Source organism: Dasypus novemcinctus, chromosome 18, assembly GCF_030445035.2.
Source record: "Dasypus novemcinctus isolate mDasNov1 chromosome 18, mDasNov1.1.hap2, whole genome shotgun sequence".
Lineage (NCBI taxonomy): Eukaryota > Metazoa > Chordata > Mammalia > Cingulata > Dasypodidae > Dasypus > Dasypus novemcinctus.
This window is the reverse complement of record NC_080690.1, coordinates 68468784-68492688: the sequence shown is the minus strand read 5'-3', so window position 1 is coordinate 68492688 and position 23905 is coordinate 68468784. Positions and strand designations below refer to the sequence as shown.

Below are 23905 nucleotides of genomic sequence, written 5' to 3'. Positions count from 1 at the left end.
ATATAGAGGAGGACGGGGGCTGATGGGGAAACTGATGGAAGAGGACGGGGCTGATGGGGAAACTGACGGAGGAGGCCGGGGGCTGATGGGGAATGGGCTGGAGGAGGACGGGGCGCTGATAAGGAATGGCTAGAGGAAGAAGAGAGCATGGTGGAGGAAGGGGTGGAGAGGCTGAAGCAGGAAAAGGAAGAGATTGAGGGTGGGATGGTTGAAGGAGGGGGACAGATGGTGGAGGACCAAGGGATGGAGAAAGGTACTCCTTCACTCCTTCCTTCTTGTCTTCCTCCCTTCCCCCTTCTGACGTGTGACACATTTTCACCAAAATCACCTGGAGCATCAGGAGCTACAGACCCAGAAGTTGAACCAGAGGCCAGGCCCCCACCTGCCCCGGGCCCCCCCGCTGGGAGACAGCTTTGGCACCAGGCGGTCCAGGATGCCCTGGGAAGTGGCAGGCAGTGGACTTGGCCAGTCGGCCGCAGGGTCAGCCAGGCTTGGGGCAGGGCTGACTTTTGAGCTGCCTCGTGACGGCAGAAGGGAGCAAGACGCGTGCAAAGGTCCAGGGGTGACAAGAGGCCCTCAGGTGCAGGGACCTGTGAAGGGTCTGGGGGTGGCTGGACACAGGGGCACGAGGGGGGACGGAGATGAACAACGAGGGGGCGCTGCGCAGGCTGGGACACTGCCTCAAGCTCGGGGTGTGGATTCCCCTTGGCCCTCACCACCATCCTATGGGCTAGTCTATTCCCATCCTCAGTTTTTCTGACAAGGAAAACGGAGGGTCGGGAAGATACCAGGGTCTCCCAGCATGACCTGGCCTCCCATCACAGGTCGAGGGTCAGGGAGCGAACCCAGCGGCAGCCGGCACCCCCCGAGCCCTGCACCCCCCGAGCCCAGCCGTGTCCTCGGTATTCCCTGCCGGTTCCGGCGTTGTCCGTAGGACCTGTAGCGATGTCCTTTTATGCCTGGGATTGGTCATTTGCGTCTTTGCTCTCTTTTTTTTTTTTCTTTTTCTTTTTTCCCCCTGTGAGCACGCTAGCTAGGTACCTATCGATTTTACTGCTCTTTTCAAAGAACCGGCGTTTAGTCAGATCGTCCTGTCCAGATACCATTCCCACTAGAAGAAACCAGGGCTTGGTGGAGAAATGGAATCCACCAGGGCTGGGGCAGGGAAAGAAGCAGCGGGCCCATCACAGGGACGTGTCCCAAGGACAGAGGCCCAGCTGGAAGGAACGCTGGGACGACCTGAGCATCAAAAATAGCTGCAGATCAAATCGTCAAAACCCATAAAATCGTAATTGAAAAAAAAGAATCAGGGAAGGAGTGGCTGAGCGGCCACAGGGGCAGCAGCGGCAGAGCAGGGGTGCGGCAGCAGGCAGAGGGAGGGGCTGGGCAGTGTCCCAGGCAGGGAGGGGTCTGGGGACATGTGGGGAGTGAAGCCTGGGTGGGCAGGAGGGGGCCAAGTAAGGCGGAGGTGGGGGGTGGCAGAGGGGCCAGACCCCACGGAGGGGACCCCGGCTGGCCGAGAGTGTGGGGGAGGCCAGGAGGGGGTGGGGGGGGGGAGATGAGGGAACGGGGGAGACTGGGAGAGGTGGTGGGGTGAGTGGGAGAGGCTGGAGGAGAGGAAAGAGAGCGAGAAGGGAAACGGGGTGCACTGTGGGGCTAGAGGAGAATGGGGAGGGGCTGGGGGAATAGGAGCAGGCTGGGGGGGCACTGGGGAAGATGGGGGGACTGGGAGGGGCTGGGGAGGTGGACCGGGGAGATGGGAAGGGGCTGGGGGTGCCGGAGAGATTGGGGAGGTTCGGGAGGGCCGGGGGCGCCCGGGGAGCCCGTTACAGCCCAGCAGGGACCGGCCAGGGTGGGCTCGGGGGGCGCCGCCGGCAGGGGTTCGCGAGGCGGCGGCCGCGGGCCGGGGACGCACTTCACCGACGGGGCGCGCTGGCGGGGCGGTCCCGCTGGGATCCGAGGCGCCCGCGGAGCGGCCGAGGCTCGCGGTCCCGTCCGGAGCCGAATGAACCGGGTGGGGGCCGGCAGAGGGGAGGCGGGGAGGGAAGGGCGTGGGGGGGGGGGGGGCGGGACGAGGCGCCCCCCCCTCCCCAAACGGGGCACCCGGCCTCTGGCGCCCCCCTGGCGGGCACTGGCGAGGGCGCCTTCGCGAGCTGGATAGGTAAGAGCGTTGGGTTTCGAGTCCGCGTTGGAATTTAGCCTCCGCCTCCGACTGGCGGACTGGGGTGCGTTGGGGCCACTCCTGCACCTCTCTCAATTTCAGCATCTCCCTGATTATTGTAGGAATAATAATAATAATAATTATGTGAGTTCAGGAAACTCCTCTGCACAACTCTCTCTGGCTCCCTTAGCTCTCAAAGTATAAGCCAAATTCCCCACCACGGCCCTGCAAAATCTAGCCATTTCCTTTTTTGCCTTCCTTTCCCACCTTTTCCCTCTCCCCCACTCAGCTCCAGCCACAGAGGCCTCTTCCTCTGTTCCTCAAACACACACAGGCACGGTTCTTGCATCAGGACCTTTGCACTGGCTGGTCCCTCTCCAGGGAACGCCCCCCCCCCACCCTCCTAGGGATCTGCATGGCTCATGCCCTCCCCTCCTCCAGGTCTCTGCTCCGGTGTCACCTCAAGGAAGTCCTCCGTGCTCTCCCCGTCCAATGTAGCTTCCGCGGCTATCCCTTGTCACTGCTTCGTTTTCCTCTGCAGCTCTTATCTCACCCTACTCCTTCTACACTAGTGTGTGTGTGTCTGCCCCCCCTCCCGGGAGCAGGAGCCGCAGGAAGGCAGGAGGATTGCAGCGTGCGTGGCTCCCGGCTGTGTCCTCAGCCGCTCAGCTCGGTGCCGGGGGTCCCTGGATACTGAACGAATCCCTGACGTTTAACGTGCGCTGGCCGTGTGCAGGCAATGCTCTAAGCTCTTTTTTTTTTCTCTCTCTCCTTCCAGCCCCCTCTCCAAGTTGTCTGCTCTCTTTGTCCATTCGCCGTGTGTTCTTCTGTGTCCATTCTTGTCAGCGGCAAGAATTTTTTTGTTGCGTCATCTTGCTGCCTCCGCTCTCCGTGTGTGCGGGTGCCACTCCCGGGCAGGCTGCGCTTTTTTTTTTCACACGGGGCAGCTCTCCTTTGCAGGTAGCACTCCCTGCGCATGGGGGCTCCCCTACGCGGGGGACACCCCTGTGTGGCAGGGCACTCCTTGCGCGCATCAGCACTGCACGTGGGCCAGCTCCACACGGGTCAAGGAGGCCCCGGGTTTGAACCCTGGACCTCCCGTGTGGTAGGCAGACGCCCTAACCACTGGGCCAAGTCCATTTCCTGATGCTCTAAGCTCTTGACGTGCATTATCCCGTGGGATCTTCACAATAGCCCTGCGAAGTAGGTGTTGTTCATCCCCCATTTTCCCAGGGACACACTGAGTCCCGGATGAGTGAATTCGGAAGGCCCAGAGGGCTTCTTCGGCGCTTAGCGCCACGCCTGCCCCGGGCCCAGGCTGCAGACGGGCAGCGCCTGCTTCTCGGCCAGGGCCGGCTTTGTCTCAGGGCCTTTAGGTGCAGGGGGCCTTGGTGGACCCCCGGGCCTGCTACCTGCACGCGAGAGAGCGGTCCAGGGGAGGGCTGGGCCTCGCGCATTCCCCAGCTGTGAAACGGGCGTGGCGCCCCGGGCACCGCCGGGTGAGACCCGCCCTGCTGCCCCCAGCCTGCCCGCCGCGGACTTCCCTTTCCTTCTTAGCCCATCTCTCCCTGGAAGGTCTGTATACTTGGCTTGTTTTCATTTGTGTTGTTTTCTGAGGTGCCCGGGCCAGGGAATAAACCCGGGAAGTCCGCACTCAACCCCTGAGCCCCGTCGGCTCCCCTGTGCTGATTTTTTTAGTTTATTTGCTTGTTTTTGTTTTGTTTTTAGGAGGCACTGGGAACTGAACCCAGGACCTCCCATGTGAGAAGCAGGCGCTCGACTGCTTGCGCCACATCCGCTCCCCTGGCCTGGTTTTCTAATCTCCCCTTGCTCGAACATCAGCCCCGAGGGCAGCGATTCTGTCTGGTCTGTTCACTGTGGCATCTCCAGTGCCTGGAGCCGGGTCTGGAACACCTAGGCGCTCAGTGAACATTTAACTGGTTGAGTGCCGTCATGTACGGAAGAGTCTTTTGGAGGCGTTGAAAATAGCTCAAGCGGACTGAGGTGAAGTCACTAAAAACCACGGCTTCGTGCACTTTCAATGGGTGAAGCGTATGGTTTATGGACCACATCTCAATAAAGCTGTCACACACACACACATATGTATAAAAGATTTATTTATTCCCCCCCCCCCCGCCCTCCCTCCACCCTGCTGTTTCTACTGTCTGTGTGGCCTTCTCTTCACATTTTCTCTCCTCTAGGATTCACCAGGATTCGATCCTGGGGACCCCTGACGTAGGAGAGATCCCGTCAGTTGCGCCGCTCCGTTCCCAGGCTCTGCTGCGCTTCGCCTTGACTCTCCCCTTGTCTCTCTTCTGATGTGTCATCATCTTGCTGCAGGACTCGCTTGCACGGGCACTGGCTCACCACGTGGACACTCGCGCGGCACTCGTGCGGGCACTGGCTTGCTGCGCGGGCATGCTTTCTCTTCTTTTTTTTTCCACCAGGAGGCCCCAGGGATCGAACCCACGTCCTCCCATATGGTAGGTGGAAGCTCCATCACTTGAGCCACATCTGCTTCCATATATATATTTTTTTAACATTTATTTTATTTCTCCCCCCCCCCCCCATTGTCTGCTCTCTCTGTCCATTTGCTGTGTGTTCTGTTTCCGCGTGCATTCTCATCAGGCAACATGGGAATCTGTGTCTCTCTTTGTTGTGTCATCTTGCTGCGTCAGCTCTCCGTGTGTGCGGCGCCACTCCTGGGAGGGCTGCACTTTTTTTTTTTTCACGGGGGGCAGCTCTCCTTGCGGGGCGCACACTCCTTGCACGTGGGGCTCCCCTATGCAGGGACACCCCTGTGTGGCCTGGCACTGTGCATGGGCCAGCTCAGCACACGGGTCAGGAGGCCCTGGGTTTGCACCCTGGACCTCCCATGTGGTAGGTGGAAGCTCCATCAGATGAGTCACGCCTGCCTCCCCCCAGTGTATTTTAAAATAAGGTATCTAGAAGGCGGGTAACCGACGCTTGTTGCCGGAGGCGGGCTGTGTTCTAAAAGCTTGCAGGGCTCAGCTCTCTCCCCTCCCCCAGGAGGGCAGGGCCCGTCGCTGTTATCACCCCATTTCCTGGAGGGAGAAGTTGAGGTAGAGAGAGGCAGAGTCCTGCTTTGCCAAAGGAGAGGAAGAGCGTGGAGCCTGAGCCGGGCGCCCTGGCCCCGGGGCCCTGCTTCCACCTCTGCCCCAGCACTGTGCCGCCTGCCGCTGCCCCGGGAGGGTCTGTGCATTCGGATGGGGAGGGAAAAAACGCCACCTGGCTGACTACCAGCACTTCCTCAACCCTGAAGGTGAGCCACAAGGCGCCGGCGCTCCGGCAGGACCCGCGGCACGGTCCCCCGGGGGAATCACAGATGTTCTCATCGCACCGCAGTCGCTGCTGAGGTTCCCAGTGACCGTTCACAGTCCTGGCTGATGAGACCCTTGCCGGTTCTACTGAGGCATTAGCCACCCAGCCCGTGCCACCGTTTTCTCCAGCATGCAGGTGACTGTGTTCAGTGTCACGGTCCCCTTGTAATCCTGTGGGTGTTCTTTCATGCATTTATTGTCAACGCTCCCATGTTCCCTCACATTAGCTCCAAGGACTTCCTGAGTGGGCTGCCGTCTCATCGCGCCGTCCGGCTGTTCTGGACCATGAGCCTCTGGGGCCCTCTCCAAGGCACACTCTTTCTTTAAAATTGTATTTCCTATGTCCCTCCCTTTTCTCCATCTGTCAAGGACCCGATGGAGAAGGCAGCCGCTGCCTGGGCGTGAAGTGGACGGGGTCTGGGCTCGAGGTGCCCTGGCCCCCGAGCCCACTGTTCTGGGGCTCCGTCTCGTCCAAGTGGCACCGCTGTGCAGGGGCATCCCACAGACACCCACTGAGATGCCGCTGGGGTCTTGGAGCCGGTATCCAAGGGCCTGGTCAGTCTGAATCGAGAGGAGCCCAGCTCGGTTTTGGTCCCCTCCGCCGGGGCCAGGAGGCTTTTGATCCCTCCAGGCTTGCTTGAAAAGCCCTGGCAGCGCTCTCAGCCCCCGAGAGGCAAGGTGTGCCCAGGTGAGAGGAGAGGCCGGCAGCCCGGCGCGGCGGGAGCCCAGCCCGGCGCCTCCTGCCGCTCGCTGGCCTCGGCTGCCCCACCTGCAGGGGGCGCTGTCGGCTTCCCACGCGGGGGGCCACCACAGGTGAAGGGCTGGCGCAGGGCAGGGGCAAGCCTTGCCGAAACACTGGTCCCCGCTGCTCCCCCCACGCCGGCTGCAGCCGCCCTTCCAGTCCCGAGGCCCTGGGGATCCAGGGTACGCGGTCACACAGGGGGTCCCCGGGAGAGCCTGGAGCTTTGCGGGTGCTTACGAGGGCCACAGCGCTTCATTTCACACATTGGGGGAACGAGGGTCGAGCGCCGGAAGGGGGAGGGTCCATCCTTGGGAGACCCCCCGTATCAGCCTTCCACCCACGGATGCCTGCAGTGAACAGGGCGCGCATCGCCCCGGTGGAGCCGCCCCCCGCCCACCTGGACCACCCGACAGGCCTCTGCTGGGTTCGGTTTCTGCCTGTCTGTCCCCCCACCGGCCGCCAGAGGGCGCCAGAGAGCACACCAGCCGGCCGCTCCCGCCCCCTCTGCTCTGACCCTGGCGAGGCCGCTGCCCACCGAAAGCCGCTCCGCCGTGGCCGCAGCACCCTGCAAGCTGCCCCTATTCCTTCTCTGGCCTCGACTTCTTTCATTTGAATCCAGCCTTACTGGCCTGGCTAGCCCCGAACCTGCCAGGCCTGCCCTTGCCTCAGGACCTCTGCCCCGGCCGCTCCCTCAGGCTTGGCCGCTCCCTCAGGCTTGGGCGCTCTTCTCTCCGGTATCCCTGCGGCGCCCCGCATTTCATGCACGTCTCTGCTAAGATGTCACCTCCGCAGGGCGGGCCTTCCCTTGCCACCTGACCCAGGGGCCTTCCTGTGCAGGCGGGCAGGTTGTTCACTGCACTAGTTGGAGAGGAAGGACTGTTCTCCACGCTCTGGGCCCAGGAGAAGGGCTGTTTCCTAGCTCGCACACAGGCGTCCTGGCGAGCACCTGCCCCGTCCCTCGCTCACCCTGCTTTCCCTTCCTAGGACTCACCACACCTGGAACAGCGCGTTTGTGGTGCTGCTGCTTACTGCCTCCTGCACTTGGCCAGCTCCCCCGGCGGGGACTCTTCCTCTGCCTCGCTCACATGCCAGGAACAGGGCCTGGCACCTAGTAGGTGCTCAGTAAATGCACGTGTGAAAAGCCCTGATCACTTCCTTCCCACCCGGGTTTAGAGCCAACGACCACAGGCCCAAACACCCTCCCGCCCGCAGACCCCAAAACAATGGGGCACAGGGGCCATCAGTACAGTTTTAAAAAAAAGGATTGTTTTTTTAATTTACAAGAGTTCTAAATGTACAGAATTCTCCTTTAAAAAAATCGTTATACACAATAAATACAGTACAAAAAAATTTATCTTACAGTACTAGTTTTGTCTCCGGAGACTTTGAAATCTGGCGCGGGCGGCTGGAGGCAGGAAGAACGAGAGGGAAGACTGGCTGGGGAGGGCGCGAGGGACCCGGTTCCTTGTTCGGGAGGCGCGCGGGGCTCGATCGAGATGTGGGGGTTCACGCTCTCTCGCTCAGTCGCGCACACACACGGGAAGACACTGGACTCGGAGTCGGCTACGCACACACACCGACGCGACACGGGGCCGGGCTCGAGGCGCCCCGCTCTGCGCTTCCTTTGTCCGCCTGTGGGGGGGCGGTGGGGGTGGGGTGGGGCGGGCTGGTCCCCGAAGGAGCCTCCAAGCGCCGCCCCCCCATGGATCCGTGAAGCCCGCAAAGACCCGGGCCCTGGACGGACACACGTGCGCAGTGCGAACACGCCGCGTGCCCCCGGGTCCGGCACGCACACACGTGTCCCCCAGACGGAGGCGCGGGTGTGGCGGGAGGTGGGAAAGGACAGAGAAATGACACACCAGGATCAGCCCCTCCTTCTGCGGGACGCGGCCCGCCGCCCACGCCCCCGCGGGGCCGAGGCGGGCGGCGGGCGAGGAGGCCTCTGTGACTCAAATAACTTAGGCAAGAGGAACGGTCGGGGCTCGGGCTCGCGCCCCCGGGAGGCGCCCGGTGTTATCTGTTCAACGTCCTGGGCCCGAGGCCGCCGTTGTGGCTGGAGGGCGGGAAGGCCTCGGGCCTGTGCAGGGGCGTGGCGGGCGGGGCCCGCGGCGTGCGGGTAGGGGGGCGCGGGCGGCCGGCCGGGGGCCTGCTGGAGGTTCAGGATGCTGTCGATGGCGCTCTGCAGGTGCTCGGTGAGGGTGTCGTCCTGCGGGCTGTCGCTGGAGAAGCTGGCCTGGTCCACGTCGGGCGACTCGGACTTGCGCCGCTTGGCGGGCGGCAGCGCCGGCTCCTCCCAGGCGGGCTCGCCGGCCCCCGCGCCGCCCGCGGGCTCGGCCGCGGCGCCCTTGAGCATGCGCTGGTACAGCTCGTCCTCCACGGCCGCCAGCTCGCGGATGAGCCCGCTGGTGGCCTCGTCCACCTTGGAGGGCGGCGCGGGGCTGGCGCCCCGGGCCCGCGCCGCGCCCGCGCGCCGCCCGGCGCCTCCACGTTCTCGCGGTAGGTCTTGCGCAGCGGCAGGCGCGGGCAGTGCGGCGGCGGCGCGGGCGGCTGGCGGGCGGCGGGCGGCGGGTGGTCCACGGTGCCGTTCATCTGGCCGGCGGCGGGCGGCGGCGGCGCGGGCCGGGGCGGGGGCTCGGCCGCCGGCGGCGCGGCGGGCGGCGGCGGCTGGTGCACGGGGTCCAGGGCGGTGTTGTGCACGACCTTGCTGAGCCCCGCCTCCTGCTTGATCTTGAGCTTGAGGCCGATGCGGCTGCGCGCCTCGTACGTCTTGATGGGCGGGCGGTTCCGCGAGGGCATCGGGCCGTCCTCGTCCGCGTCCAGGGACGAGGCGGCGGAGGACGACGAGGACAGGGCGGAGGAGGACGCCCGCGCCCAGGTCACCGACGGGGAGCCGCCCGCGCCCCCCGTGCCGGATCACCAGCTTGGTGGGCAGGTGCGGAGGGGGCGGGGCTGCGGCCCCGGACGCCGCGGACGAGGGCGGGCCGTGGCCGTGGCCGTGGCCGGGAAGCCGGTGTCCCTCGGAAGAGGCCGCGACGGGGAGGCTGAGCGAGCGGGAGGAAGACACGTACTCGTCTGCAGAGGCGGGGGTGGGGGCAGAGAAAACCCACTGCGTCAGGACCGAGCGCCTCCTGGAGACCCCGCGGGCGACTCGGCCAATTCTCAGGACGCGCTGTTAGGCGCAGCCCCTGTCAGCAGTTCCATGTTCCCCCAACTCTAAACCCACATTGCCCAGTCTGGTAGCCACTAGCAACAGGGGGCTACTTACATTTATGTTAATTAAAAGAGTATAAAAGAGCTCCTACCCAACCAGAGGAAACACTGGGGTGTATATAAAAAGGTTTTTTTTCTTTTACATATTTTTACAGTTGGAATATCATTAATTTGCAACTTAATGTCCTGCTTTTTAAAATTAACTCCATAGGTATTCAGCCAATAAATATTTCATTCTTACTATGTGCGAGGGCCTGTGAGATCAAATGTTGAATTATAAGCTATTTCTCATTGCATTCGAATTTATTCATAATCACAAACTTAATATTTAAATGAAATTCCTTCATGCCATGAGTGTCATTATTCATTCAACCCTTCCACTGCTGATACTTCTGAAAACCTCCCCCCTCCTTTTTTTCAGGAGGTACAGGAGATCAAACCCAGGACCTCTGAAATGGGAAGCAGGCGCTCAACCACTGAACCGGACCAGCTCCCTTCCTTTTTTTTGCTATCATCAGCAATGTTACAATAAATATTGTACAAAATGAAAATGGAGTATATAAAAGAAGAACTCCATTTGGGGCAGGCAGAGCGGCTGCCCTGCACGTACACAGGAGTCCCCCAGGCCCAGTGCTGCTGTGTGGGACAGAGTGGATACACAACACCTTCACCACTGCACAAAGCACCATCAGGCGGTGCTTTTCTAAAAATAATTTTTTTGTCTCTCATTTGATATCAAAATCTGATCTAAAATGCCATGAGGTTATTTGTGGTCTTGATTTATCCCACTTATTCTGGATATCTATTCGTTTTGCTACAGAATTATTTATGTCTTTGGTCACAAAGTGTTCTCCCAGAGCCCACTGGAAGCGAATCCAAAGACAGTCCAGGCACCTCAATATCTTGCTAGAATCAAAACGGTTCTGAAAACGTATCTGACCCCGAGGGTTTCAGACGAGGGGCTGTAAACTGGTATCACAGTCCTCATCTTGCAGATGAGAAAATGGAGGCACAGAAAGGCAAGTACCTCACCCAAGGTCACGCAGCCACTATGTGGCAGAGGTGGGAGGTGGCCTGTGCCCTAACCACCACACTATCCTACCCGTCCAACCTTGAGATTTCAGCATGGCCCCTGCCTCTCTTTCACCATTCACCCCCCTAGTGCCAACTTCTCCAAGTACCTAACAATGTTTTTTTTAAATCAAGGCCTGCTGTTCAAGGATGAGTCTGGCAGGGAAGAAAGCCCTCCGTTTTCCTCCAGGGAGGCACTGCAGTTAGTTAAAATCAAATGTGAGTTAAAACCACATGTTGTACGGTCTATGTATCTTTAAAAAAAAGAACAACCCACATGTGGGTGAGGACTTTTGGGAAGTTCTGGAACAACTAGCAACTTGGATTCCACTGACTGCACCTTCCCCAGCAGTCGAGACTAGGGTGAGGCGAGCGAGGCAGCTGAGGCACGGAGCTGCAGGAGGCTCTCCTGGCAGGGCCACCAGAGACCCAGAGCCACCTTACATTTGTGTCCTAGTGCTCTTGCTTGCCTCGCCCTAGTCCTGCGCTGCGCACCTCTCTTCGTCTCCCTGGGGGCGCAGAAAAGCTCCTCCCATCTCCGAATGGAGAAGGTGAACTGGCGGCGCTGGGACAGCGGAGGTGGGCGTGGGGTGGCGCGGGCCGGCGGGGCTCGGGCGACGCCTGGTGGTGGACGCGCAAGGCCTCGGCGCCGGCTGTGGGGCTGCGCGGGGGCACGCGGGCGCGCGCGGCGGCTCCCTGCCCGCCCCTCTCACCCGGCTTCTCCTTGGCCAGCTGTTTGTCCAAGGCCAGGGTGGTCTTCTCCTCCTGAATGAACATCCGGTCGATCATCACCATTTCCGCCGAGGGGCTCACTCTCTGGCGGGGAGGGGCGAGGAGCGGGTGAGGAGGGAAGGGGAAGCCCGCAGCCTCCGGCACAGAGGGCGGAGACCCCGAGCGTCCTTCTTACGATCTGACCACCCGCCCCGGCCCGCGCTTCCCAGCGGGGGCCCCCTGCTCAGGGAGGGCGAGGGGAACCAGCGGAGGGGGACGGCCGGTACCCGGGACTCCTCCAGGAGCAGGAGGCGGTACTTGTTGAGCATGGCCTGGGTGCGCTTCAGCAGCTGCGTGGAGACCGTCTCGAACTCCTCGTCCACTGCGGAGGAAGAGGAGAGGTCCAGAGGCCGCCCGCGCAGCGCGGCGGCGGGGGCACGGCGTGCCCACTCTGCGGAAGAGCATCCGGCACCCCCCACTCGGGCGGATGAGCGCAGGGCCTGGGGCTCACCTTTGTGGTAGTCGCCGGGGGAAGGGAGGGCGCCCTGGTAGACGTGGTAGGGCAGGAGGCGGTGCAGGGCGTCCTCGAAGGAGGGGAAGGCCGTCTTGTAGTCGGGGTGCAGGACGGCGCCCTGATGTCTGTGCAAATGCTCCAGGAAACTGGGGGCAGGGCGCAGAGAGCACAGTGGCCCGTGAGGCCGGGACGTGGGGACACGCGGCCAAGGGCCGCGGCGGGAAAGAAAAGCGAAGGCTGGTGTTAACCGGCTCTAAATGCACTGGTTTACTTTCACGGAATCCCTGGCAAACCAACGAAGGAAGTGGGTTCTGCTCCTTTCCCCACTGCACACAGGGGGTCGCTGAGGCTGGAAGCGAAGCTGCTCAGCGCGAAATCCGAGGAAGGGGCAGCCCTGGGAGGGAGGCTCCAGAGCCTGAAACCAGCCTCCGCGCCCTACTGTCTCCCGCCACCTGGGGTCAGCCTGTCCCAGCTCCTTGGGCGCAAGGAGGAGGGGCGGGGCGGTGCCCCGGGAGGCTCCCGTCCTGCCCTGGCTGCTGGGCCACCACACCACTTCCCGCGGTGCCACCCGTGGCCACCACACCCACCCGTCTCCACCTCGCCGAAGACCAGCAGCCCCGTGCCCCCGCGGGCCAGGCAGAAGCCTGGGCCTTCCTGTTTGCTCTGAGGCGGCAGCGTCCAGCGCAGGGCTGGGCAGGGAGGGCCTGCTGCGCACCCACTGGTGTGGAAGGAGGGCAGAGGTGGGGGAGCGGGCCGCGCGCAGCACCTTTTACCAGCCGTGAGTCCACACCCAGCCATCTAACCACCCATCCGTCCACCCAGACCCCAATCCATTCATCCACCCAAACACCCAGCCACCCCCCTAGACACCAGCCGAGCCACACACCCCAACACCAACCCACCCACAGAAACCCCATGCATTCCTCGCCTCGCGCACTGGCCTCCCCACCAGCCCATTCCTCCAACCAAACACCCAGCCACCCACACATGCACCCCTCATTCTCCCAGACACCCACACACCCCTCCATCCCCACCTACCCAAGAGGGAGCCACCTCTCCATATGCGAGGTCCATTCTGCCACCCCCCTGCCAACCCGTCCAGTGGAAATGGCACCAACAGGCCCCAGCCTCCTGAGGGCAGCATCCCAGCGGGGCCACCAAAGTTCTGAATCTAGTCTTGGCAGACCCTCGCCTCCCCCAGCCCGCCGCCACTGCCATCACCACCCCACCCTCCAAAGGTGGCAGCTAGGGCCCTGTGAGGGAGCGCCACTGTCCCGGACCGCAAGGCCAGCAGGAGGCGGCGCGGGGCTTTGAACCCAGGTCTGCCGAGCCCACCTCTGCAGGGCGGTGCGCGTGCCCCTCCCAGACCCTGGGAAGGCAGGGCCCGAGCCTGGCGGCCACTCACCAGGCCTCCTTGCTGGGCTGCAGCGCGGGCGCCTTCCTCAGGCTGCTCAGCTTGCTCTCATGCTGGGGAGGAGAGAGGCGTGAGGGCTGAGCGCAGGAGGCCTTCCCTCAGCGCGACTCCCTTCCTCCAGGGACAAAGACGGGACGGGGGGCTGGCGGGGCCCCTCGCCCAGCTGTGGGGGCCCCTGCCCATCATACTCAACCTGCAGGGAAGACCGGGGTCTCCAGGCTGGTGGCCTGGGGAGGGGGTGACAGGCCCAAGGTCCCTCCTCCAGGGCCCGCACTGCCTCGCCAGGCTCGGCCTCTTGGGTGCCTCCCTCTCCTCGGGTGGCTGCGGTCTCCTCCGGCATCGCCTCCCTCCCTGCCCCTGCGTGCCCCCTTTCGCCCCCACCTGAGGCTGGATTTCCCTCTCACCTCCAGGCTTCCCTCACGGCCTCGAGCAGGTCTCGCCTCTGCGCCCTATCCCTGAGCCTGCCCCGTCTCTCAGGCGCTGCCGCTGCCCACCCGGCGGCCCGGCCCCTCAGAGCGCCATGCTCAGCCCCGTCCTGCCTTCTCGGCCGTGCTCTTCCTGCCCTTGCAGTGCCCCGGCTCGGACAGGTGGTCTCTCTTCAGTCTCCCCCGCAGTCTCTGTCCGCCGTCCTGACCTCACGCCCCTCAGGGCCCCACCCCGGCCCCTCTGCCTGGAGTCTAGGCCTATCCCCTCCGTACCTCGTGGACCTCACTCTGCCCCGCTCCCCCGCCCAGTGACTGCCTGGCCTGCTGGCTGCTGCCTCGCCCTCCGTGCCCCCCCAGGCATCTCGCCTTGCCCGTCCCTGCCTCCTGGCCCCGCCGGCCCCGCTCCCCGGCTCCCCGGCCTCCCCCCTGCTCGGGGCTCTTACCTGCAGCCCGGAGGACTTGGGCCCGGGAGGGGCGGCCTTGGCCGCGCTCAGGGGCGGGAGGTTGCTGGCAAAGGCTTTGCCCTCGGCAGGAAGCAGAGGCGGGAGGCCTGGGGTGGGGTGGGGGGGCGGGCATGAAGACCCCTTCACACGCCAGCCTGGCTCTGCCTCCCATCCCCTCCTGGTCACGTGCTGGTGGCGGCTGCTCTGCACCTGGAGCGGCCCCCGAGCTGGGAGACAGCGCGATGCCTCCACCCCCTCTGGCCCGTGGGTCTGGCGGCCCCCCGGGCTCCCGCTCACCGGGCTCTGGCCCAGCCCGCCCTCCCACCCACCCTCGGGCCCCTCTGCCTCCTGCAGGGCGACCTCTCCCCTACCTGCAGTGGCCATGGGTGCCGGGGCAGGGGGGTGGCCGGGGGTGGCAGGGGTCCCGGATGGGGCCTGCCCGCTGACCAGCACGGGGGCCGCGGGGCTGGCCAGGGGCCCCAGGCTGGCGGAGGTCTGCGGGGCGGCGGGGGCGCCCCCGGCCTTGCTCTGGAGAATGATTCCGGACGGCACCTGCGGAGGGGAGGGCGGTTGAGGGTGGGGGTGCACAGAGCCAGGCGGCGGGAGGGCTCAGGCCTGGGGGGCAGGCTGTGTGGGGGGGCGCTCGGCCAGTCCCTGCCTCCCATTACCTGGTGGAATCTCTCGAGAAGAGCCTTCGGCTGGGGCAGCGCCGGGAAGGGGGCGGTCACCATCTGGAAGGTCCGAGGAGGCGGTGGGGGGGGCGCTGCGGGCTCGGGGACCAGGTGGAGGGTCGGCGGGGGGGTGGGGAGCTTGTGGGGCCCCTGGCCGGGCGGGAACTGGAGCGGGAAGTCGGGGGGCGCAGGGGCCGGCAGCTTGGTGGAAGTCTCCGGGGAGGCCACGACGGTGGAGGCGGGGGCTGGGGGCAGGGGCCCCTCGGGGGCCTGGGCTGGGGGGCGCAGAGGGGGCTGGGACGTGCCGGAAGCAGTGGGGGCTGGGGTGCTGGCAGGAGGGGGGACACCCAGCTGGTTCTGGATGACGAAGATGCCGGGCAGCGTAGGGGGGGGCTGGGGCAGGGGGCAAGGGTGCAGGGGGGGCTCGGAGGGCGGGCGGGACAAGCTCTGGGGCTGGGAGGGCGGGCGGGAGTGGGGCCGGGAAGGGGGTCTGGAGGGGGGCCGGGCGGGGTGTGGGGAGGGCAGGTGGGGGCTGTCCCCCAGAGGGGCCTGGTGAGGTAGTGACGGGGACGAGGAGGGGCCTGGGCCCTTCAGCGGAGCCGCCGCCGGGATCTGGGCGGGGGGAGTGAGAGGGAGGGGGCGGGGTCAGAACCAACCTGGGCTCCCACAGCCCCAGGGCCCTGGGGACCCCTGCCCCAGCCCCCCCATCCTGGGAGAAAGGACCCCCATCCTTCCCTCCTCTCACTTCTCAGCTCCCCCACGCATATCCCGCCCACATCTCCCTGGCCAGCCCCCCACCACATTGCCTCCCACTTTGTCCTCCTACCCCATCCCCTCCACCTATCTGCCACCTTACCCCCTCTCGTCCCCCCACAGCCCTCGCCTGTCCCCCCACCCTGTCTCCTCCACATTTCCCTGCCCTCTGATCTTACGTCCCCCCTTCTGTGCCCTCCCCACCAGCCACTCCTTCTCCCCAGTCCTCCCAGATAAGGTGAGGCCTGCAGGGGTGGGGGGCAGCAGCGGAGGAAGCAGCAGCGGCGGCAGCGGCAGCAGGGGCACCCACCAGCTGGCCAGCGTGAGGGCAGGAGGGTCAGGGAGTGGCGAGTGCAGCAGCCAGGGGGCAGGAAGGGGCTGGGCGGGGGCAGCGTCCAGCAGCCAGCCCCCGCCTGCCTGTCAGCTAACTCAAGGAAAAGACACGATGGCCAGAGGGCGTGCGGACACTGGGGGTCCCCGAGGAGCGGAGGATAAGGTCTGGACTGGTGGGGAGGGCTGGGTTCACAGCCACACATCGCAAAGGCCTGGCACCGCCAAGGAGACACGGGGGCTGTGGCGTGTGGCCGGTGGGCCTGTGGATGTTTGCCCCTCTGGCAGGCGGTGTGGCCTGGGGACTTGGGAAGGGCCATGAGCTTTGACCTGGTAATTCCTCCTCTGCGACCTGATGGAGGAATATTCTGGGGAACAGTATCAAGGATGGCCGTTGTGGAAGTGGCCACATGACATAAAAAGGGAAGGCTGATGGCCCAGAGCAGGGCAGGAGCCGAGTGAGTGAGGAGAAAGAGGGCTGCCCTCATCACCCGAGGACAGGTTTCCAAGGGGGAGAGATACGGCTGGCAAGGCAGCCCTAGATCAGAGACAGGAAAGAAAGTGCATATCCATGAACAACTGGTGAGACTGGAATATGGACTGTGGGTTAGATAACAGAATTGTGTCAGTGCTAAAGGTTCTGCATTTGAGAACTGCTTAGGTTAAAAAAGAGAATATCTTGGGAAGCAGATTTGGCCCAATGGCTAGGGCATCCGCTTACCACATGGGAGGTCCAAGGTTCAAACCCAGGGCCTCCTGACTCATGTGGAGCTCGCCAATGGGCAGTGCTGATGCGTGCAAGGAGTGCCGTGCCATGCAGGGGTGTCCCCACATAGGGGAGCCCCATGCACAAGGACTGCGTCCCGTAAGGAGAGCCGCCCAGTGCAAAAAAAGTGCAGCCTACCCAGAAATGGCACCACACACATAGAGAGCTGACGCAGAAAGATGACACAACGAAACAAGACACGGGGAAGCGGGCTTGGCCCAGTGGTTAGGGTGTCTGTCTACCACATGGGAGGTCCACGGTTCAAACCCCGGGCCTCCTTGACCCGTGTGGAGCTGGCCCATGCGCAGTGCTGATGCGTGCAAGGAGTGCCCTGCCACGCAGGGGTGTCCCCCGCGTAGGGAGCCCCATGCAAGGAGTGCACCCCATAAGGAGAGTCGCCCAGGGCGAAAGAAAGTGCAGTCTGCCCAGGAATGGTGCCGCACACACGGAGAGCTGACACAACAAGATGACGCAACAAAAAGAGACACAGATTCCTGCGCTGCTGACAACAGAAGCGGACAAAGAAGACGACACAGCAAACAGACACAGAGAACAGACAACCGGGGTGGGGGGAGGAAGGGGAGAGAAATAAATAAATAAACAAACCTGAAAAACAAACAAACAAAAAAACCAAGACACGGATGCCGCTGACAAGAATACAAGTGGACACAGAAGAATACACAGTGAATGGACACAAACAACAGACAACTGGGGGGGCGATTCTCAAGGGCCGAAATACTAAGGGTTAAAGGGACACAGAAAAATAAAATGACCCAGAAAAATAAAAAAGAATGTGTATATATATTTAGAGAGAGAATGATGAAGCAAATAGAGCAAGATGTTTACAACGGGTAAACCTGGTGTGGCAGCCAGCCTCCAAGATGGCGCCCAGGCAGCCCTCAAGATGGCGCCCAGCTACCAGGCCTCCTGGCGTTCACACCCTCACTGGTAGTCAGTCCCCTCCTACACTGTACCAGGGCTAGTACAGTAGAGATCACAGGTCACTTCCAATCTTAGGTTATAAAAAAGACTGTGGCAGCTTCCATCCTGGCTACTCTCTCCCTCGCTCTCTACTGGATCATTCTCTTTGGGGGAAGACAACTGAAGGATCTTGTGAACTGCCCTTTGGAGAGACCCAGGCAGGGAGGAACAGAAGCCTCCTGCCAACAGCCACGAGTGAGCGTGAAAGCAGATCCTCTGGCCAGTCAAGCCTTCAGATGGCTGCAAGCCTGGCTGACATCTTGACTATAACCTCTTTAGAGATCCCAAAGCAGAAGCACCCAGCCAAGCTGTTCCCCGATTCCTGATCCTTGGGAACTGTGAGATAAAGCAACTCAAACCACAAAGAGTTCACCTCTGTAATATATAAAGAGCCTCTAGAAATCACTAAGAATAACAACTTGTAAGAAAAAGGGATAAAAGATATGATCAGACAGTGCACAGAAAAGGAGACAAAAAAGGCTCAAGCATTTCAGGAAATGCTCAACCCCATTCGTAACAGAAATACAAACCAAAATCACCCTGTGGTGGCAAAGGCCCCTATCAAGATGGCAGGTTGAGATGCTTCAGGGCTCTGTCCCTCAAGAGGCACTGACCAACCAGCAAGAACTGACAGCAACATCTTGCTCAAAGATCCCGAAAACAAATAAAGGATTGCAGCACCAGGGAAAGCACCAAATCAAGAAAAGGCTTCTTAAAAGCATAGGCTCTTGGGGCACCTGGCTGGTCCTGCCCCCAGCGTGGCCTCACTAGCTCAGAGCCCTGGTCCTGGGTCTGGAGGGGGCAGAGTGACCCTCATGCACACACTGGGGCATGGCTATCTGGCCCAGTCTGTCTGGTGGTGGCCTGAGGAAGTCGATGTCCCAGAACCTGTGCTGCACATAGGAGGCGGCTCACCAAGCTCTCCTACAGAACGTGGGAAAGAGGTCAAGTGGCTGTCTGGGGCAAGGGATTGCTGGCTGTGGGACATACAGTGCAGTGCCCAGAACCACAAGGAAACTGTTTCCTAGGTAAGAGAAGACATTTGGAATTGTGTAAAGGGGGAATTCCTAGGACCCCAAGACCAGATGCATGTGCAGAAAGGATGAGGGCAGCCCCAGTGCTTTGGACTCAAGCAATTCTCCAAACTCATTGTATGCAAGGAGAGCAGGGCCACAGGTCAAGCCCCAAAGACTGAGAAAGGTGTTTTCCTGTTTATCCTTTTTTTTTTTTTTTTAGCTCCTGGCATTCAAGGAAAGCTCTGTCCTAACACTAGCTGGATGGAACAGATGCTTCAGAGTTTAAATTCCAGAGGCAACACACTAAAATATCAAAATGTCCAGGTTTCAACAAAAGGTTACAAAACATACAAAGAGACAGGAGATGGTGGCCTGGACAAAGGAGATTAAAGCATTAAAAAAACACCAATAGGTGGTGGACTTGGCCCAGTGGTTAGTGCGTCTGTCCACCATATGGGGGGTCCGCGGTTCAAACCCCGGGCCTCCTTGACCCGTGTGCAGCTGGCCCATGCGCAGTGCTGATGCGCGCAAGGAGTGCCCTGCCACACAGGGGTGTCCCCTGCGCAGGGGAGCCCCAAGCGCAAGGAGTGCGCCCCGTAAGGAGAGCTGCCCAGCGCGAAAGAAAGTGCAGCCTGCCCAGGAATGGCGCCGCCCACACGGAGAGCTGACGCAGCAAGATAATGCAACAAAAAGAAACAGATTCCCATGCCGCTGACAACAGAAGCAGACAAAAAAGAAGACTCAGCAAATAGACACAGAGAATAGACAAGCAGGGTGGAGGGGGTGGAGGGGAGAGAAATAAATAAATAAATCTTTAAAAAAACAAAAAAAAATACCAATAGGGAAGCAGATGTGGCTCAAGTGATGGAGCTTCCGCCTACCATGTGGGAGGACCAGGTTCGATCCCTGAGGCCTCCTGGTAAAAAAGAAGAAGAAAAAGCGTGCCCACACGGTGAGCCAGTGCCTGCGCAAGTGAGTCACAGAGCAGGATGATGACGTGACAAAAAGAGAGACAAGGAGGGGAGAGTCAAGGTGAAGCACAGCAGAGACCAAAACTGAGGTGGTGGGAAGCAGACTTGGCCCCAATGGATAGTGCGTCTGCTTACCAGATGGGAGGTCCGCGGTTCATACCCGGGGCCTCCTTGACCTGTGTGCAGCTGGCCCACGCGCAGTGCTAATGTGGGCAAGGAATGCTGTGCCATGCCAGGGTGTCCCCTGCATAGGGGAGCCCCATGCACAAGGAGCGTGCCCTGTAAGGAGAGCCGCTCAGCGTGAAAGAAAGTGCAGCCTGCCCAGGAATGGCACTGCACACATGGAGAGCTGACACAAGATGATGTAACAAAAAGAAACAAAGATTCCCGGTGCTGCTGATAAGGAAAGAAGTGGTCACAGAAGAACACAGCAAATGGACACAGAGAGCAGACAACTGGGGGGGGGGGGGGGCTAAGGGGAGATAAATAAAAGATAAATAAATAAAAAATAAATCTTTAAAAACAAAAAACAAAACCCAGGTGGTGCAATTGACAGGGAACCTCTCTCTACATCAGGGATCTCCAGGATCGAATCCTGGTGAATCCTAGAGGAGAGAAAATGAGAAGACAACACAGACAGCAAAAACAAACAGGACAGGAGGAGGGGAAGGGGGAAAAATAAGTAAATAAATAAATCTTAAAACAAAACCACCAATAAGGAACATCAGACCCAGGACATCAGACTTAAAAAAATGGTCCTGGGAAACGGACTTTGGCCCAGTGGTTAGGGCGTCCGTCTACCATATGGGAGGTCCGCGGTTCAAACCCCGGGCCTTCTCGACCCGTGTGGAGCTGGCCATGCGCAGTGCTGATGCGCGCAAGGAGTGCCGTGCCACGCAAGGGTGTCCCCCGCGTGGGGGAGCCCCACGCGCAAGGAGTGCGCCCGTGAGGAGAGCCGCCCAGCATGAAAAGAAAGAGCAGCCTGCCCAGGAATGGCGCCGCCCACACTTCCTGTGCCGCTGACGACAACAGAAGCGGACAAAGAAACAAGACGCAACAAATAGACACCAAGAACAGACAACCAGGGGAGGGGGGGAAATTAAATAAATAAATAAATCTTTAAAAAAAAAAAAAAAAAAAAATGGTCCTAAATATGCTCAAAGAGCAAAAGGAAAATATTTACTAAGAAATAAAGGAAATCAAGAAAATAACAGATGAACCTTGCTGCAGTTTGATATGGTTCATGAATTCCATAAAATAGATATCGGATTATGTTTGTAAACTGGTCTGTCCCTGGGCATGATTAAATTATGATTAGGACTTTGATTGGGCCACGTCAGCAGGGTGTTGAATCTCTGCCCCTTGGTGGGTGGGGACTCACAGAGAAAAGACAAGGCAAAGGATGGAATTGGAGTTTTGCTGTTGGAGTTTTGATGCTGGATTCTTAGCGGAGCCCCAGGAAGTAAGCACACAGAGGAGGAAAGAGAAGGCCCTGGGAAGAGAAACAAGCCATTCACCTAATAGTCTACAGCTGACCTTGTGGAGCGATGCAAACCCTAGAGAGCCTCACAGTCTACAGCTGACCATGTGGAGGAAACAGAGGAACTGAGCCTGGAGAGAAATGAATCCCGGGAAGAGAGGAACGCAGGCAGACATCGGCAGCCATCTTGCGCCAACAGGTGGCAAAAGACTTTGGTGAGGGAAGTCACTTACACTGTATGTGGTCTGGTAACTGCAAGCTTCTATCCCAAATAAATACCCTTTATAAAAACCAACCGATTTCTGGTATTTTGCATCAGCACGCTTTGGCTGACTGATACAAATCTGAAGAGAGTATCAAAGAAAAGGTAATTATGAAAAGGAACCAAAGAGAGCTAAAGACTACAGTTACAGGGATTGGAGCTGGAAGAAGAAAGAATCAGTGAACTTGAAAAGAAGACTATTGAAATCAGCCAGTCTAAGAAGCAGAAAGGAAAATGAAGAAAAGTGAACAGAACCTGCGGAACCTGTGGACACCACCAAGCGTATCAACATATGCATTGTGGGAGTCCCAGAAAGAGGAGAGAGAAGGGCCGAGGAATATTCAAAGAAAGCATGGTTGAGAACTTCCCAAATTTAATAAAAGACATGAATACACACACTGAAATGCTCAACAAAATCCAAACAGGATAAACCCAAACAGACCCATGCTGCAGCATATTTTAATCAGTCACTGAGAGCGAGACATAGAGAGAGAATTCTGAACTCTGCAGGAGAGAAGCAATGTCACGTACGTGGGAGCCTCAATAAGATTAGGCCCTGATTTCTCATCAGAAACCATGAAGGCAAGAAGGCAGTGGGATGACATGTTCAGAGTGCTGAAAGCAAAAAAATTCCCAAGACTTCTCTATCCAGCAAAACTGTCTGTCAAAAATGAGGGAGGGATTAAGACACTCCCAGATAATCAAAAGCTGAGGGAGCTCGTCACCACTAGACTGGCCCTACAGGAGATGCCAGAGAGTTCTGCAGGGTGAAGGAAAGGACCCTGGAATAGACTGAAGCCACATGAAGAGATAAAGAGCTCCACTGAGGCAACGGCATGGGTAAATATCAATGCCAGCACTACTGTATTTTGGGTTATAACTTCACTTTTTACTTCCTGTATACAGGACCGAAAAGGCAAAAATGCATAAAACATAATGATAATGGTTTGGACTCAATCTATAAACATGCTATTTATAAGAGCTACGTAAAGATGGGGGCATGGAGGGGATAGGGACATAGTTTGTGTACACTACTTAAGTTGGGATCAAAGCAAACGAATTATAGCTTTAGGATGTTAAATTTAAGCCCCCTGGTAACGACAAAGAAAATAATGGAGAATGTGTAAGTTCAAAGAAACACAAAGTAGAGAACAGTCTGCCAGGGGCAGGGGGAACGGGGAGTTAACACGACACAGGCGTAGGGTTTGTTGGGGAGATGGGAAAGCTGTAGTCATGCAGGGGGCGAGGGCACCGCAACATAGCGCACGTGATTAAACTGCCTGAATGGCAGGCTTGGGGGGGGGGGTTGAGATGGGAAAAGTTACGTCGTATATGTGTTCCCACAATTAAAAAAAAAAAAAGGCAACCAAAGAGACAATGACAATTACAGGCAATACCTGATCGTGGAGGGATCTAACAAGGTAGAAGGAACGGCTCCAAGAGCCATTTTGGGGCATATGAAAAAACTGGAATATAGACTGTAAGCTTTACATCAGTGTTAACACAGACGTAGGAGTAAGTCTTCTGTCTAGTAAAGACACTCTTGTGTATTGCCCTGGGGGGGTGTGTCTAAATGGATACAGTTTGCTACACTCCAGAGGAATGTGATTCCGGACTCAATGATATAAATGCGCCTTGGCTCTGATTGGCAAATAGGCTTCTGGGAAGTGACCAGACACCTGACGGAGCCAATGCGAGCGTTGGGCCGGCTCAGGTGAGATATATGCAGCCATCCAGGGCACCCTTCACACCTGTAATGAGGGCTCTCCCTGGGGGCTGCTAAATTAAACAGGTAACGTGTCCCCTTCGGGGTTCAGAGGAGAGAGAATACGCAGCGGCCCTTGCTCTTGGCTGCACGTGCCCGAAGAACTCACAACCTCAGCGGCTGTGGATCTGAAGGGCTGGGGGCGAAGAGGGGGCTGAGAGCAGAGGGCCTGGGTGGGAGGCTTTTCCCTCACTTTCTTCTTTTAAATAGACATACTTTTCGATGATTGAGCCATGTGAATATAATACCTTTTTAAAAAAAAAACATTTAAAACATTTCAAATGGATGGGGGAGGGGTAAAAGGACTAAAAGGAAACTATGGCAAAATGTTAGATAGCTTCTGCACAGTGGTATCACGGGTGATTAATTTTTCTTCTTTGTTCTTTTTTTTGTGTTTTCTGAATTCTCTAAATGAGCATGCAATTATTTTTATAATCATTAAAAAAAAAAAAAAGACTACCCTATGAGAGGACTGTTTACCAAGAAATTCCAGCTGCCCACATGGAGACGGCGAGATGCCCGACTCCACGAATAATGGAAGGAGAGCACAGAAGAGGTGACATTTGCCAGCCTGGCAGAGTGCAGCCACGTGTTCCTGCGCACTGGCAAAGCAGCTGGAGGCGGCCTTCGCTGGCACAACCATTTGGGGGAGGAACCAGTTTAGAGCCTGCTGTAAAACATTTTGAACGCACACACCCTCTGGCCTGGCAATTCTATCAATTTACCCTGCAGATCTTTTCACACATGTGCGAAGAAGTCCAGGTACAATGAAATTTATAGGCGCGTCGTTTGCTAACAGCTGCACAGACTACCACCTGAGCTATTATGGGTAGGGGACTGAATGAATAGATTATGGTGCGTCCACAGAGCGGAACGCT

The 23905-nt window shown here is 59.2% G+C and overlaps 1 protein-coding gene across 1 annotated transcript in view; it reads right to left on the bottom strand.

Annotated features, from left to right (window-relative positions):
- Nucleotides 1-8110: 8110 nt before the first annotated feature.
- BICRA (BRD4 interacting chromatin remodeling complex associated protein) overlaps nt 8111-23905 on the bottom strand; it is an 86182-nt gene continuing 70387 nt past the window's right edge. Inside the window, 11 exon segments of the mRNA XM_058280498.2 lie at nt 8111-8348; nt 8350-8707; nt 8710-9148; nt 9150-9316; nt 11239-11341; nt 11524-11618; nt 11748-11896; nt 13156-13217; nt 14033-14139; nt 14404-14584; nt 14701-15315. Of these exon segments, the coding sequence (XP_058136481.1) occupies nt 8258-8348; nt 8350-8707; nt 8710-9148; nt 9150-9316; nt 11239-11341; nt 11524-11618; nt 11748-11896; nt 13156-13217; nt 14033-14139; nt 14404-14584; nt 14701-15315 (2367 nt within the window). The 3' untranslated portion in view covers nt 8111-8257.